The 10,978-nt window shown below is 31.5% G+C and overlaps 1 protein-coding gene across 2 annotated transcripts; it reads right to left on the bottom strand.

Moving 5' to 3' along the window:
• Window positions 1–688: 688 nt before the first annotated feature.
• LOC134254980 (uncharacterized) lies at window positions 689–2,446 on the bottom strand. 2 transcript variants are annotated; one of them, XM_062737519.1, is made up of 4 exons: window positions 2,151–2,446; window positions 1,619–1,758; window positions 1,149–1,377; window positions 689–847 (listed from the first exon to the last, which is right to left on the bottom strand). In XM_062737519.1, the coding sequence occupies exons 1-4, from the start codon at window positions 2,270–2,272 to the stop codon at window positions 832–834; spliced, it is 507 nt and encodes a 168-aa protein (XP_062593503.1). In that variant the 5' UTR covers window positions 2,273–2,446; the 3' UTR covers window positions 689–831. The 2 variants fall into 2 exon arrangements, with proteins under 2 accessions (XP_062593503.1, XP_062593501.1); XM_062737517.1 differs by having other exon boundaries at window positions 1,162–1,377; window positions 2,151–2,430.
• Between the last annotated feature and the right edge of the window lie 8,532 nt (window positions 2,447–10,978).

Genomic DNA, 10,978 nt, shown 5'->3' with positions numbered 1-10,978 from the left:
TCATAGCTTGAAGGACTTGACTCCATTAAAATCCTGAACCTCTATATGAAAAAAATATATATGTTGAAGATTTTTAAAGAATAAGAATTTTCATTGGTGCCTCAATCATTAATATAAGACAAAACTATTTAACTAATAAATATTTACATGTATAAGTCTTTTGTTCCTTACTGTACAATAAAGTGAGAAGGCAAATCATCTGCCTTGAGGACTAACATTACAACTGAAGGAAAAAACTTTTTTAACAATTGCTAAATTGTACTTAAATTTATCCAAACTAATTGATGTCTTTGTTAATTCTCACAATCGCACAGTCTTTTGGTGTCCAGACCATAAAATCACACAAGGATTTCCCAATTATATGAAGCTGTCCTTGCACTTGATCATAGTATTGGTGGATCTCTCATAGCTTGAAGGACTTGACTCCATTAAAATCCTGAACCTCTATATGAAAAAAATATATATGTTGAAGATTTTTAAAGAATAAGAATTTTCATTGGTGCCTCAATCATTAATATAAGACAAAACTATTTAACTAATAAATATTTACATGTATAAGTCTTTTGTTCCTTACTGTGCAATAAAGTGAGAAGGCAAATCATCTGCCTTGAGGACTAACATTACAACAGAAGGAAAAAACTTTTTTAACAATTGCTAAATTGTACTTAAATTTATCCAAACTAATTGATGTCTTTGTTAATTCTCACAATCGCACAGTCTTTTGGTGTCCAGACCATAAAATCACACAAGGATTTCCCAATTATATGAAGCTGTCCTTGCACTTGATCATAGTATTGGTGGTTCTCTCATAGCTTGAAGGACTTGACTCCATTAAAATCCTGAACCTCTATATGAAAAAAATATATATGTTGAAGATTTTTAAAGAATAAGAATTTTCATTGGTGCCTCAATCATTAATATAAGACAAAACTATTTAACTAATAAATATTTACATGTATAAGTATTTTGTTCCTTACTGTACAATAAAGTGAGAAGGCAAATCATCTGCCTTGAGGACTAACATTACAACAGAAGGAAAAAACTTTTTTAACAATTGCTAAATTGTACTTAAATTTATCCAAACTAATATATTGGAATTATTTAAAGTAATATCTCAGTACATGAAACGTATTCAAACAAATACATACACACTATTATTACCTAGGCAGAAATCGTGTACTTTTTCAATAGCTTCTGGAATTGTCATATTCTTTGCTGAAAAGGGGCATTTCACCTCCAGTATTTCTGGCTTAACGTTTGACATCTCTAATATGTCAGCGAGTCCTGGATTCTGATAGCTGAATCCGAATGCAGCAGGACGACGAATGAGTCCATCGGGGCTTGACCCAAGAACCCCATTACAGTGTAGCCAGATACCTAATATGAACAGTATTATAAAGTTTCAAAATAGCATTAATATGCAACACTCTGATTTTCTTATGCATTGATGACTTGTTATAAATAGAATATACAAACAGTATATTTATATTCATTATCTTCAACTTCAGTTTAATAACTGAATTTTAAATAAATTAGCTCAAGAAAATTTTTTATTTATCATCAATTTTTATTTGCTTTAAAGAAATTGAAATTTTGCTTAGGAAAGAAATGTACCAACCTGTTGGCTCTACAACTGCATCCCCAAAAGTTCTACACTTTTCAATTGCGACTTTTTCATTGCACGTCCCCCAAATAATGGCATCCTTCTTTGACAGATCATAAGCTGAGCATAATCTTTTGTATAAGGAGACAGGATATCTGTTATATAAGGAGCAAACTTTCAATATTTTTGATTTTATAATTAACTGCTTTTACAAGTCATTTTATGGCTATAAAAATTGGAAACTAAAAGTAAACCGATGCAGGGGCTGGATGGTCTAAATTCATACTTTATAATTGAACAAAATAGAGAAAAGTTACTTCCATTTACAGTTACAACATTTCTTTACATACTCCTATATATTTTTAATTCTTCACATAAAACTGTAAAGCTTTGATTTAGGAGCCATAGGCAGAGGTCTGTATTCATTCAACTCCTTAAAATTTCTTCAGATACTGTAGTCAACCATTTATTTGGTCATTGGCAAGGCAAAGACTTAAAAAAAACTTTTCATTCTTCCAAAAATCTCAAAGAAATGGGATGAACTTACAGTAACCTGTAGCTCCGGTCTCGCATGGAGGCTTGCACAATTCCCCTTATAAACTGCGCATCTTTGTCATACACAAACTTTAAAACGTGGTCAGATTGTACGGCAGTCTCCGATTTCCGCATAAGTTTCGTTGTACCAGCTGTATAATTTGACCATGGAGAACGCCATACCGCAATCGCGTATACCTAATACCTTGTGTAATATGGCGTCTTCTTTGTTTATCTCCAGAAACGAAATCTGGCGATGTCTAGGGGGACACTGTGTAGGCCTAACACCTGCATCATTAGGGACTCCTCGGCTGATTAGGTTTGCCGAATAAGTGGAAAATTTAGCCTGGTACCCTGTCTCACCATTGCCGAGGCAGTGACGCAGAGTAAACGAAGCAAAACAGGGACAGGGAACCAGGCTATGCGTAGGAATTTGTTAAAAGTTCTCAACTAAGAACAAATGTATTTTTGATAATTGCACAATAATAATTACAGTACAGTTTATAATCACATTTAATTAATCAGATTATGAGTATAAATTGTTTCAACAGCAATTACAAGTAGATACACTATATTTCAGAACGTCAGTTTAATTTGGCGACTATTGGGTCAACATCCTGCCTTGAACAGGAAGTTGAACAGGATCCCATAAGCCGGCTATTGCTCTTTGAGCAATAAGCCCGGCTAAAAATGAACAAAATTCAATCATTGGAAAATTGTTGCTTGATATTCAGGTGACCTATCAGGCCCATGGGCCTTTTGTGTTTGTTTTTTTACTAAGCATTATGTTTTTTTTTACTATGTCCAGATATCATTGTATTAGTTTTATATATTTTAAAATCAATAAAATTGAGAAAAAATTAATGATAGAAAAAAGACCTCTCACCATTCAACATTTTTCTTATTTATATTAGGAGCATTTAGTCGATATCCTCGATTTTCCTCAGCTTGCTTGATTGTTCATTCATGGTTGATAATTTTTTAATGATCTGTAATATTTCTTAATTTTTTTGGAAAAAATTCAACCCTTTTTCTTTGTTTAATAAATTAGGTGCGAAGAATTGGTAATAAGATTTAGATGTGTGTCTTAAAATCTTTAGCTGAAATGCTGAAGAGTAATTATAGACTGAAAATAAAATTATGTCTAAATGTGTTTTTTTCTAATTCAACTGTGGACTCAAAATGATTTTAGAATTTCTCAAATGTTGCATTAGAAGTTTTGAAGAAAGAAATTTTATTTTAAATTATAAAAATTAGTAATCCGATACTCGTATCAAAATTTAATGTAACTTTGTACAATACGATTTTTTTATTTTCTATCTAGAATCTGAATTTCTAGATCGGTGATAAATATTTTTAAAAGCTTATTCAATTTAAACAAATTTATTACCTTTAGAGAGGGCAAACAAAATAAAAAAAAAACTTCCAAAAAGTGATTCCCTTATTTTTTGTCTTTTAGAAGATGACTGGATCTTGCTCGAATGTAAACTGTAAAAAGAACGAGAAATGCATCCCATCATCTTTAGGGAACAGCAAATGTGATCTATCTGGTATGTGAACTTTTGTTTTCATGAATGAAACAAGACGTTCGGATCAAGAGTTGAATTAAATGTCATTAATTATTTTTTTTTCGGTTTTCTTAAAGTTACAGAACTTTAATATAAAATTATCTAAAACTTTATTCAAAAATAGTTACTTGGAGTCAAAAGAAATTATTTACCTATCTCAGGATGTCGTTAAGTGTAAAATAGTCAATAGATAAGAGACTTACTTACTTTCTTCAAGGCTTACTTCTTTCAGTACAATTTTTTGGTATACAATATTACATTTCCCTGATGTCAATTATCTGTAATATATAGTGAGTGTGTGTGTGTGTGGGGGGGGGGGGGGGGGGGTGCTGCAACCATCCTTCCAATGAAGATTTCCAATAATATAAGAAATGTGAAAAAAGTGGGGGGACAGGCCATCATGCTCACCATCCCCCGTTGTAAGTGCCTTATAATTATAACGATATGTACAAATACTACCTCTTTTATTGTAAGAAATAAAATTTTACATGTCTTATCAAAGCATTGTTTTCATTTCAAGAATCACACAGATACTGATAATCTGATAAACCAATGTTGATAAACTTTAACAACTGAACCATTTACATGCATGGGATTTCAAAAAGTTCGTAGACTTCTGTTATATCGTTTTTTTATTAATCGTCATATACTTACTAAATTTAATTAGCATATTCTAACAGTTATTTCAATTCATTTGACTTACAATATATCATATCCCAATATATCTTCAAATTATTAAGATTTCAAAGCACGGCAAACTTTATTAATACCCGATATGTTGTTGATTTATAAAAGTGGCGCTAAAATGTAATAAAATTTCCATATTCAAATGAAGTATAATTGTGTCATTTCGTATGAAAAATTGTGAGTTAATATAGTCCTTCTTTGAAAAAAAGACTACATGTACTAGTGTGTATCGAAATAGGCCAAATAAAAGACTTTGCGTGACGGCAGGAAGCAGCGAATGGCTATAAAATCTTGTGTTACTCTTTGAAAAACACCAGTTCAAACTGGGAAAAATCTAAATGAGCAGGAAGCATGTCAAAAGGGAGCCGTGCATTTGTACATAAATGGCTAAGACTATTTGGAAGGCTGATACTATTTTGGAAGGCTGATACTGTTTTTGATGATGAGCGATCGATCAGGGCAGCAACGAAATTTGGTCGAAAAATAAATAACGAGTCACAATTCCAGAACTTGCGTCTCTGACATGGAGAAGTGAACATCCCCTGCCGACCGGTCACATTCGCCCTGTGCCCCTTGTCATGATCAGGAAATAACGGATAAATCCGTCATCAATTCAGTGTATAAATGATGGACTAACAATAAGTATGAAAAACATCAGTCAGCATTTGAGTCAATGATAAATTGTATTTGCTGACAAAGTCATTGTATCGACCAAAGAACATACGAGATTATGACTGCTGATATTCTTTCTCGTCAACTTGTTTGTCAAGAGTTTACCTCGTTTTACAAATTGTTTATACGTAGAGCATATATTGCGTATCGAATTAACTAAGATTTATAAACTCCGTATACAGGAGATGAAGGTATAGTGCTGCATAAGTAAGGGATGATGGCGATAGAAGAGTTAAAGTCTTCATATTTCTAATAAAGCTTGGTTGTTAGATTACAGTTAATGTTTTTTTTCAAGTTAAATATCCAAGTATGAAACAGATGTGTCCGTGGTATTTTTTGTCGTTAGCTCACAAGGATATATCGTATCGACATAGAAATGGAAATCACCATTTTTAATTGATAGTACGTTATAGTCGATATATCTAAATGTCGAGTTGAAGGCCACAGCAAGTTTTTTTCTTTTTCTCATGCATATGATTGTGCACAAATTCTGCTTCACATGAATACAAAAATAGGTCTGCTAATTACGCAATTGGTACCCATGGGGATTCCAATAGATTGTTGGAAGCATATCACTGATATTCATTGGTATGCTACTTGTGCATGCTGGACATTCGAGGGATAAACAGTCGATGATAAATACTACGCAAAGGTAATAAACCGTTACTTTATTTCTTGTATTCTTTAAATATAAAAATTAATTTAATTTTGTCATCTTTGATAATGAAATAAAAGACATTATTTCTTTTTAAATAATATTCCTGAAAAAAAACGATAATTAAGATTTCAACTTCGATGAAAGAAATGTAAAATAAATAAAACTCTTCATTCTCTGTTTAAACAGGTGATCCGGCGTGATATTGTAAATGTTATTTGGAAGAAACGACCTGACAAGCAGATACTAGTTTTTTCTTCATCAAGACTCACCGAACTAATACATGTACGACTACACTTGAGTTGGATTTGTTAGGTTTAGATCATGTGAATTACGGACCTGGCACCAATGGATTTCAAAGTTTTCCCTTCCTTGAAAGAAATGTAACGTGTCAGAAAGTTTAAAAGCAAGGGAGAACCAACTTTTGTAACATGGACAATCGTCAATAGACTAGATGACAAATGGTATAGAGATATTATTCAATGAGTGGATAAGACGGCACAGCTTGTGTACGAAAAGCAGAGAGAAGTATTTTGAAAAACTGTAAAATACGACGTCATGACGATTTGATTATTTGTAACATTATCGTTGGAAATGCTCCTAGAAGAAAAAACAAAAGGATTTATCAGTATCAGTTGTTCAAATAGAATAATTTTTTATTTCCATATCGGTGAAATGAATGTTTGGTAACATATGAAAATGTGTTTTTTTTTCTTTTCTAAAAGTTAATATCGCACGAACTCTTTGAATTACCCCTAGTACATTTAACTAGGGTAGAGACCGATAGCAATCACGTGATAGAAAGAATTCGCATATTTGCACGTGCTGTTTTCCGGATTCCGCAACGCCGTCAAATAAAAGTCTCCATTTACACATTATTGTCTATGCTACAAGATGGCCGACGGAGCAAGAGAAAGAACTACGAACTCTAACTCTTGATTCCCGCCTACATTTTGCACCCATTCAATTCAATTTTAATGGCAATTTTGCCATTAAATCTTTGTTTAAAACAAAGAACAGTTCTATTGTAATTGATTAATCATTTTATTTCCAGTGCTACATAGTAAATTTTCATTAATTCCAGCTGTTGAAAAAAAAGGGGGGTAGGCTATATTTTCTGGTGAAATTGAACTTTCAAGAATCACCATATTTTGAAATAGTCTTAAATATCATAAAATGTATCTCATATCTATTCTTATGTTTTACGCAAATAAATAAAACATATATAAATAAATAAAATACAATCATTTAGTTTAAATAGCTTAAAAATTGGTGAAAAATCAGCATTTTTTTTCGTTTTTTGTCTATAAACATATGTTCCCCCCCCCGTGAAACACAAAAACCTTTGGCATAAATTTGTTAAATGACAGTCCATATTACCTGTAAAAAGGAATTTTTGTTTCACGGGGGGGGGGAGATGTTTTAAAAATATTTTCCGTTTTCCGTTGATTTCTATAGTGAAAAACACAAGTTTAACCAAAATTATAGAGTTATCTCTCTTTGGTGTCCCAAATAAGTAACGTTTTATGAAAATTCATATAAAAATCTATCAAAATTTCGAAAATCGTTCGAACATGTTAACTTTTGAGAATTGACTTAGAGGTAGGCGGGAGAACAATACTATCGTTCGTGGTTCTTTGCTCTATTTCAAAGACAAATTTGCCCTACATATTAAATCTGTACAGTTCTCGAAATTGAAGCATCTTCATGAGAATCAAAATAGAAGTGAGACTGAAACCGACCAAGAACATAACTTTGATTAAACTACTCCTTGTCCAGTGTCCACTGCAGCACCACGTGGGTACACCGGTATCGATCTGTGCCAGATGTTGTTTTCTGTATAGACATTTTAAAGACCATGACCCTACAGATGTTAATTGGTATGACGGAAGAAGAAAATTTTTTGCAGGACAGATTTTTTGTATGCTGTGTCCGTGTCAGATATATAAGGTGAATATTTACGACTTTGTATATCGATCATGACTATGGTGTTTGTTAGTTTACGCAGAGATCTGGTACCATCAGTATATTTAGCTTCAATTACCAATAACCTTCATAGATTTTTTGCCTTCCTAAACTAAAATTAGTTTTATTTAGCTAAAAATTAAAACTTATTTCATGACCAGACTAACTTCTAGAAAAGAAGATTAAAACCAGACATTTCTGGTGTCAGAACATGATAAAGGCCGGATTGGTAAAAAATGTAAAGTAATCATATTTATCTGTGCCCAACACACGAGGTGGTGTTTAGTTACTCGGATCAAGAAATGGAAAAAGAAAAACATATTTTGCTTAAATTGTTCAAATGCAGAAATGTGTAAACTTTCTCTGCTTTGGATGACAGATGCTTTTTAATTATTTTTTAATTATCCCCTTTTTTATAAATGATAGTGGACATTTACTTGCGAATCTTTTGTTTTTTTTTAAATAAAAAGCAAATTGTAAAAAATTGCATTGAAAAAAAAGAAACAACTTTAGGATCAAGTGACAAAAAATAGGGTCAGTCGTGTAGCAGGAAACAAGACTATATTTTTAGCCTTACAGTGTATATAATATTTATGTACATGTAATAAATTTATTATTTATGTATGTACAGTTGTATTTGTTTTATGCTAAAAAGGGCCCTGATTATAAACAGATATCATATTTATATATCATAAAAGAAATATTTAATACTACAGGTGAAGCAAGCTATGGACTAGACAGTGTATTCAGCTTTCTCTGCTGAAATAATGTGACCAAATTAAGTGTCACCTGGTCTGGAAAGAGGAATGTCAATGTTGCTTTTAACATTACCTCCAAAATAGCCATTGGTTTGTATTCTTTCCTTTCAATTCACACTTGCACATGTATCAGAGAAAATCTAGAAATTTTTTTCAAGGGGGTGGTAAAAAGGAGGTGTTTTATGATACATGTATTAAAAATTTGAATTTATGATTTTTATTCCTTGTATTTTTAATTTAAACACCACGATGTACATACAGTATTCATGGTATTATTGTATACATATAGAAGCATCTTCTTAAGTCAATAATTTCTCAAAGATCATATAAATATTTCAGGAAAGTTCAAGCCAGATCTGCCACAGCAAACTGAACATAATGTGGCAAACTTGTGTGTCAGGAAACGAGGAGCATGTATGGCTTGAATGAGAATCTAACCGGGGATCCCTGCATCACTACTTACATATGTAGGTGTTCTATTGACTTAAATATGTGTATGGTTAAATGCTTGAGTATAAACATATAAAAAGGCATGTTGTAAATTGAATTCAAACTGAATTACCCAAAAAAAATTGTAAAATGTAAAGATGTTTTCTTACTTCAATGAAATTGTTTGAACTAAAGCACCAAAGAATTGGTATGATAATATGAAGAAGTCAGTATTGTTAAAAAACTTGTAAGTGACATGGTTTTTTAACAATACATGTATTGACCTCTTCACATTATCATAGCTAAATTTGCAAAATAAATCAAAATTGTTAATAAGGCCACACCAGTTTAATTTCTTGTTCGTCGGAGATTTGATGAAAAAAGTACAAACGGGCTAGCGGTCAAATAATAATATTATTACTTTATTGTGTCAAAATTTTTAGGCGGGGCATGAAAAAATTTGAGCATAGAATTATATTTTTTCTGATTTGCAGAGTAAGTAGATTAAAAGTACGATAAATAGAGCGGAAATGGAACAGAAAACAGCACAGAATTCCCATGGTGCGGGGATTTTAAATTAATATTATTTGTATAGTTTTGTTTAAATACGAGCGCAAGGGTCCGATGAACAAATATTTTGATTGGTATGGCCTAAATTATACAATTTTTTTAAAAATAGATCAAGCTATTTCCCATGGTCTTGGCCTTAGAGTGTGGCTTACATTTAGAAACTACAATATTTGATCTTTATCCTTATATACCAGTTTGTTTAATTAAGACAATTCATTGATCCAAATATTTTCCTTAAGAGCAAACGTGCCCAGATTCATGAGGCTGACTTTATATGCATTTTAATTAGAAAATTCATGACATTATATAAAAAGGGTATCTCAGAAGTGTCTTATATTCATATAGACATAGCCATACTATGTTTGCAGTGTAAGAAAGAAGTAAAACATTTATTTTCATTCTTATTGTATTAAAATATTTTGTTCTTTTCAGAAAAAGAACTACCGGAAGGAGACGATAAAGAGGAACGGACATATCACACTATAAGACGTGCTTCAAAATCTGAATATAAAGAATGAATTTTGCTCACTGCAGATCCTCATGAAAGAACACCTTTGTTGTATTGAAAAAAAGGAATTGTCAGGATCCTTGAACATGACGCAACTGGCTGTATACGATGGCAATTAAAAAATGCATACATGTTTACATTGATCTTTGTTAGCCAATAAGACAAAAAGCCAAATAGCAAGTTTATCCTATTACCGTACATGTACTGAATGTATTCACTTTATTTTGTTGAACTACATCATGAGTTTAAAAATTGTACAGTATCATATACAGTTTATGGTGTGATTCCTCTAACTTTTATGAATCTATTGTAAAATCTATACTTTAAGGTTAAAAATTATTACCTCTAATACATTGAATGTTTCTTTTTGTAAATTATTACACTATTTTTGTATGTTTGTAATGATAACTAAATCACCCTATTTTCACGCACATTTTACCTTGTGATGCTTTGGTGTATTAATATCTGACAACTGATGACCAGACAGTCTTCATTTAACAGTGTAATACATAACACATTTTTATCTGAATATTTTTAAAACAAGGATAACATGCCGTGGTTTGATTCTGCGTTCAAAACTTCTTAATCACTGGGTTTTCTTATTTATGTTGTACATGTATTTGGAATAAAAAAAAGGAATTGTTAAAAGAAAAGTGAAATTAATCATTCTTTTATTGTCAAAGGAAGATAATAAAACCAGTATACTTATGTAAAGAATTGGTCAAAAGATATTGTCATTGATAATTAATCCAAGAATCATATGTTTAATAAATCTACAAAGTCAATTAGAACAATATCAAGGAAAGTTCTTATCTTTTTTAATATAAGTGCAAAAAGATCAAGCAGGGCAATATGTGTCTAGGTGTACATGTATGAATTGTTTTCTGTGATATAGAATGTAATTTAGAAGAATATTACTTGGAATTTTACTCATTTTCGCTAAAATATTTTGATTAATTCTATCTATCAAAGTCATTCTGAACGATATAAGGAAAAGTTCTTATCTTTTTTATATAAGTGCAAAAAGGT

This window comes from Saccostrea cucullata, unplaced genomic scaffold (genome assembly GCF_032062105.1).
Source record: "Saccostrea cucullata isolate Sc308-1 unplaced genomic scaffold, CSIRO_AGI_Scuc_v1 ctg1285, whole genome shotgun sequence".
NCBI lineage: Eukaryota > Metazoa > Mollusca > Bivalvia > Ostreida > Ostreidae > Saccostrea > Saccostrea cuccullata.
Note: the sequence above shows the minus strand (reverse complement) of the source record. Positions and strands in the feature narration are given on the sequence as shown.

Excerpts from the sequence above, each read along its gene's own strand:
- LOC134254980 (XM_062737517.1), bottom strand. The coding sequence starts at position 2,272 with ATGCGGAAATCGGAGACTGCCGTACAATCTGACCACGTTTTAAAGTTT. Across the intron at positions 1,759-2,150 it reads GACCGGAGCTACAGGTTACT|ATATCCTGTCTCCTTATACA; the intron begins GTAAGTTCATCC and ends CTTATATAACAG. Across the intron at positions 848-1,161 it reads AGTACACGATTTCTGCCTAG|AGGTTCAGGATTTTAATGGA; the intron begins GTAATAATAGTG and ends TTTTTCATATAG.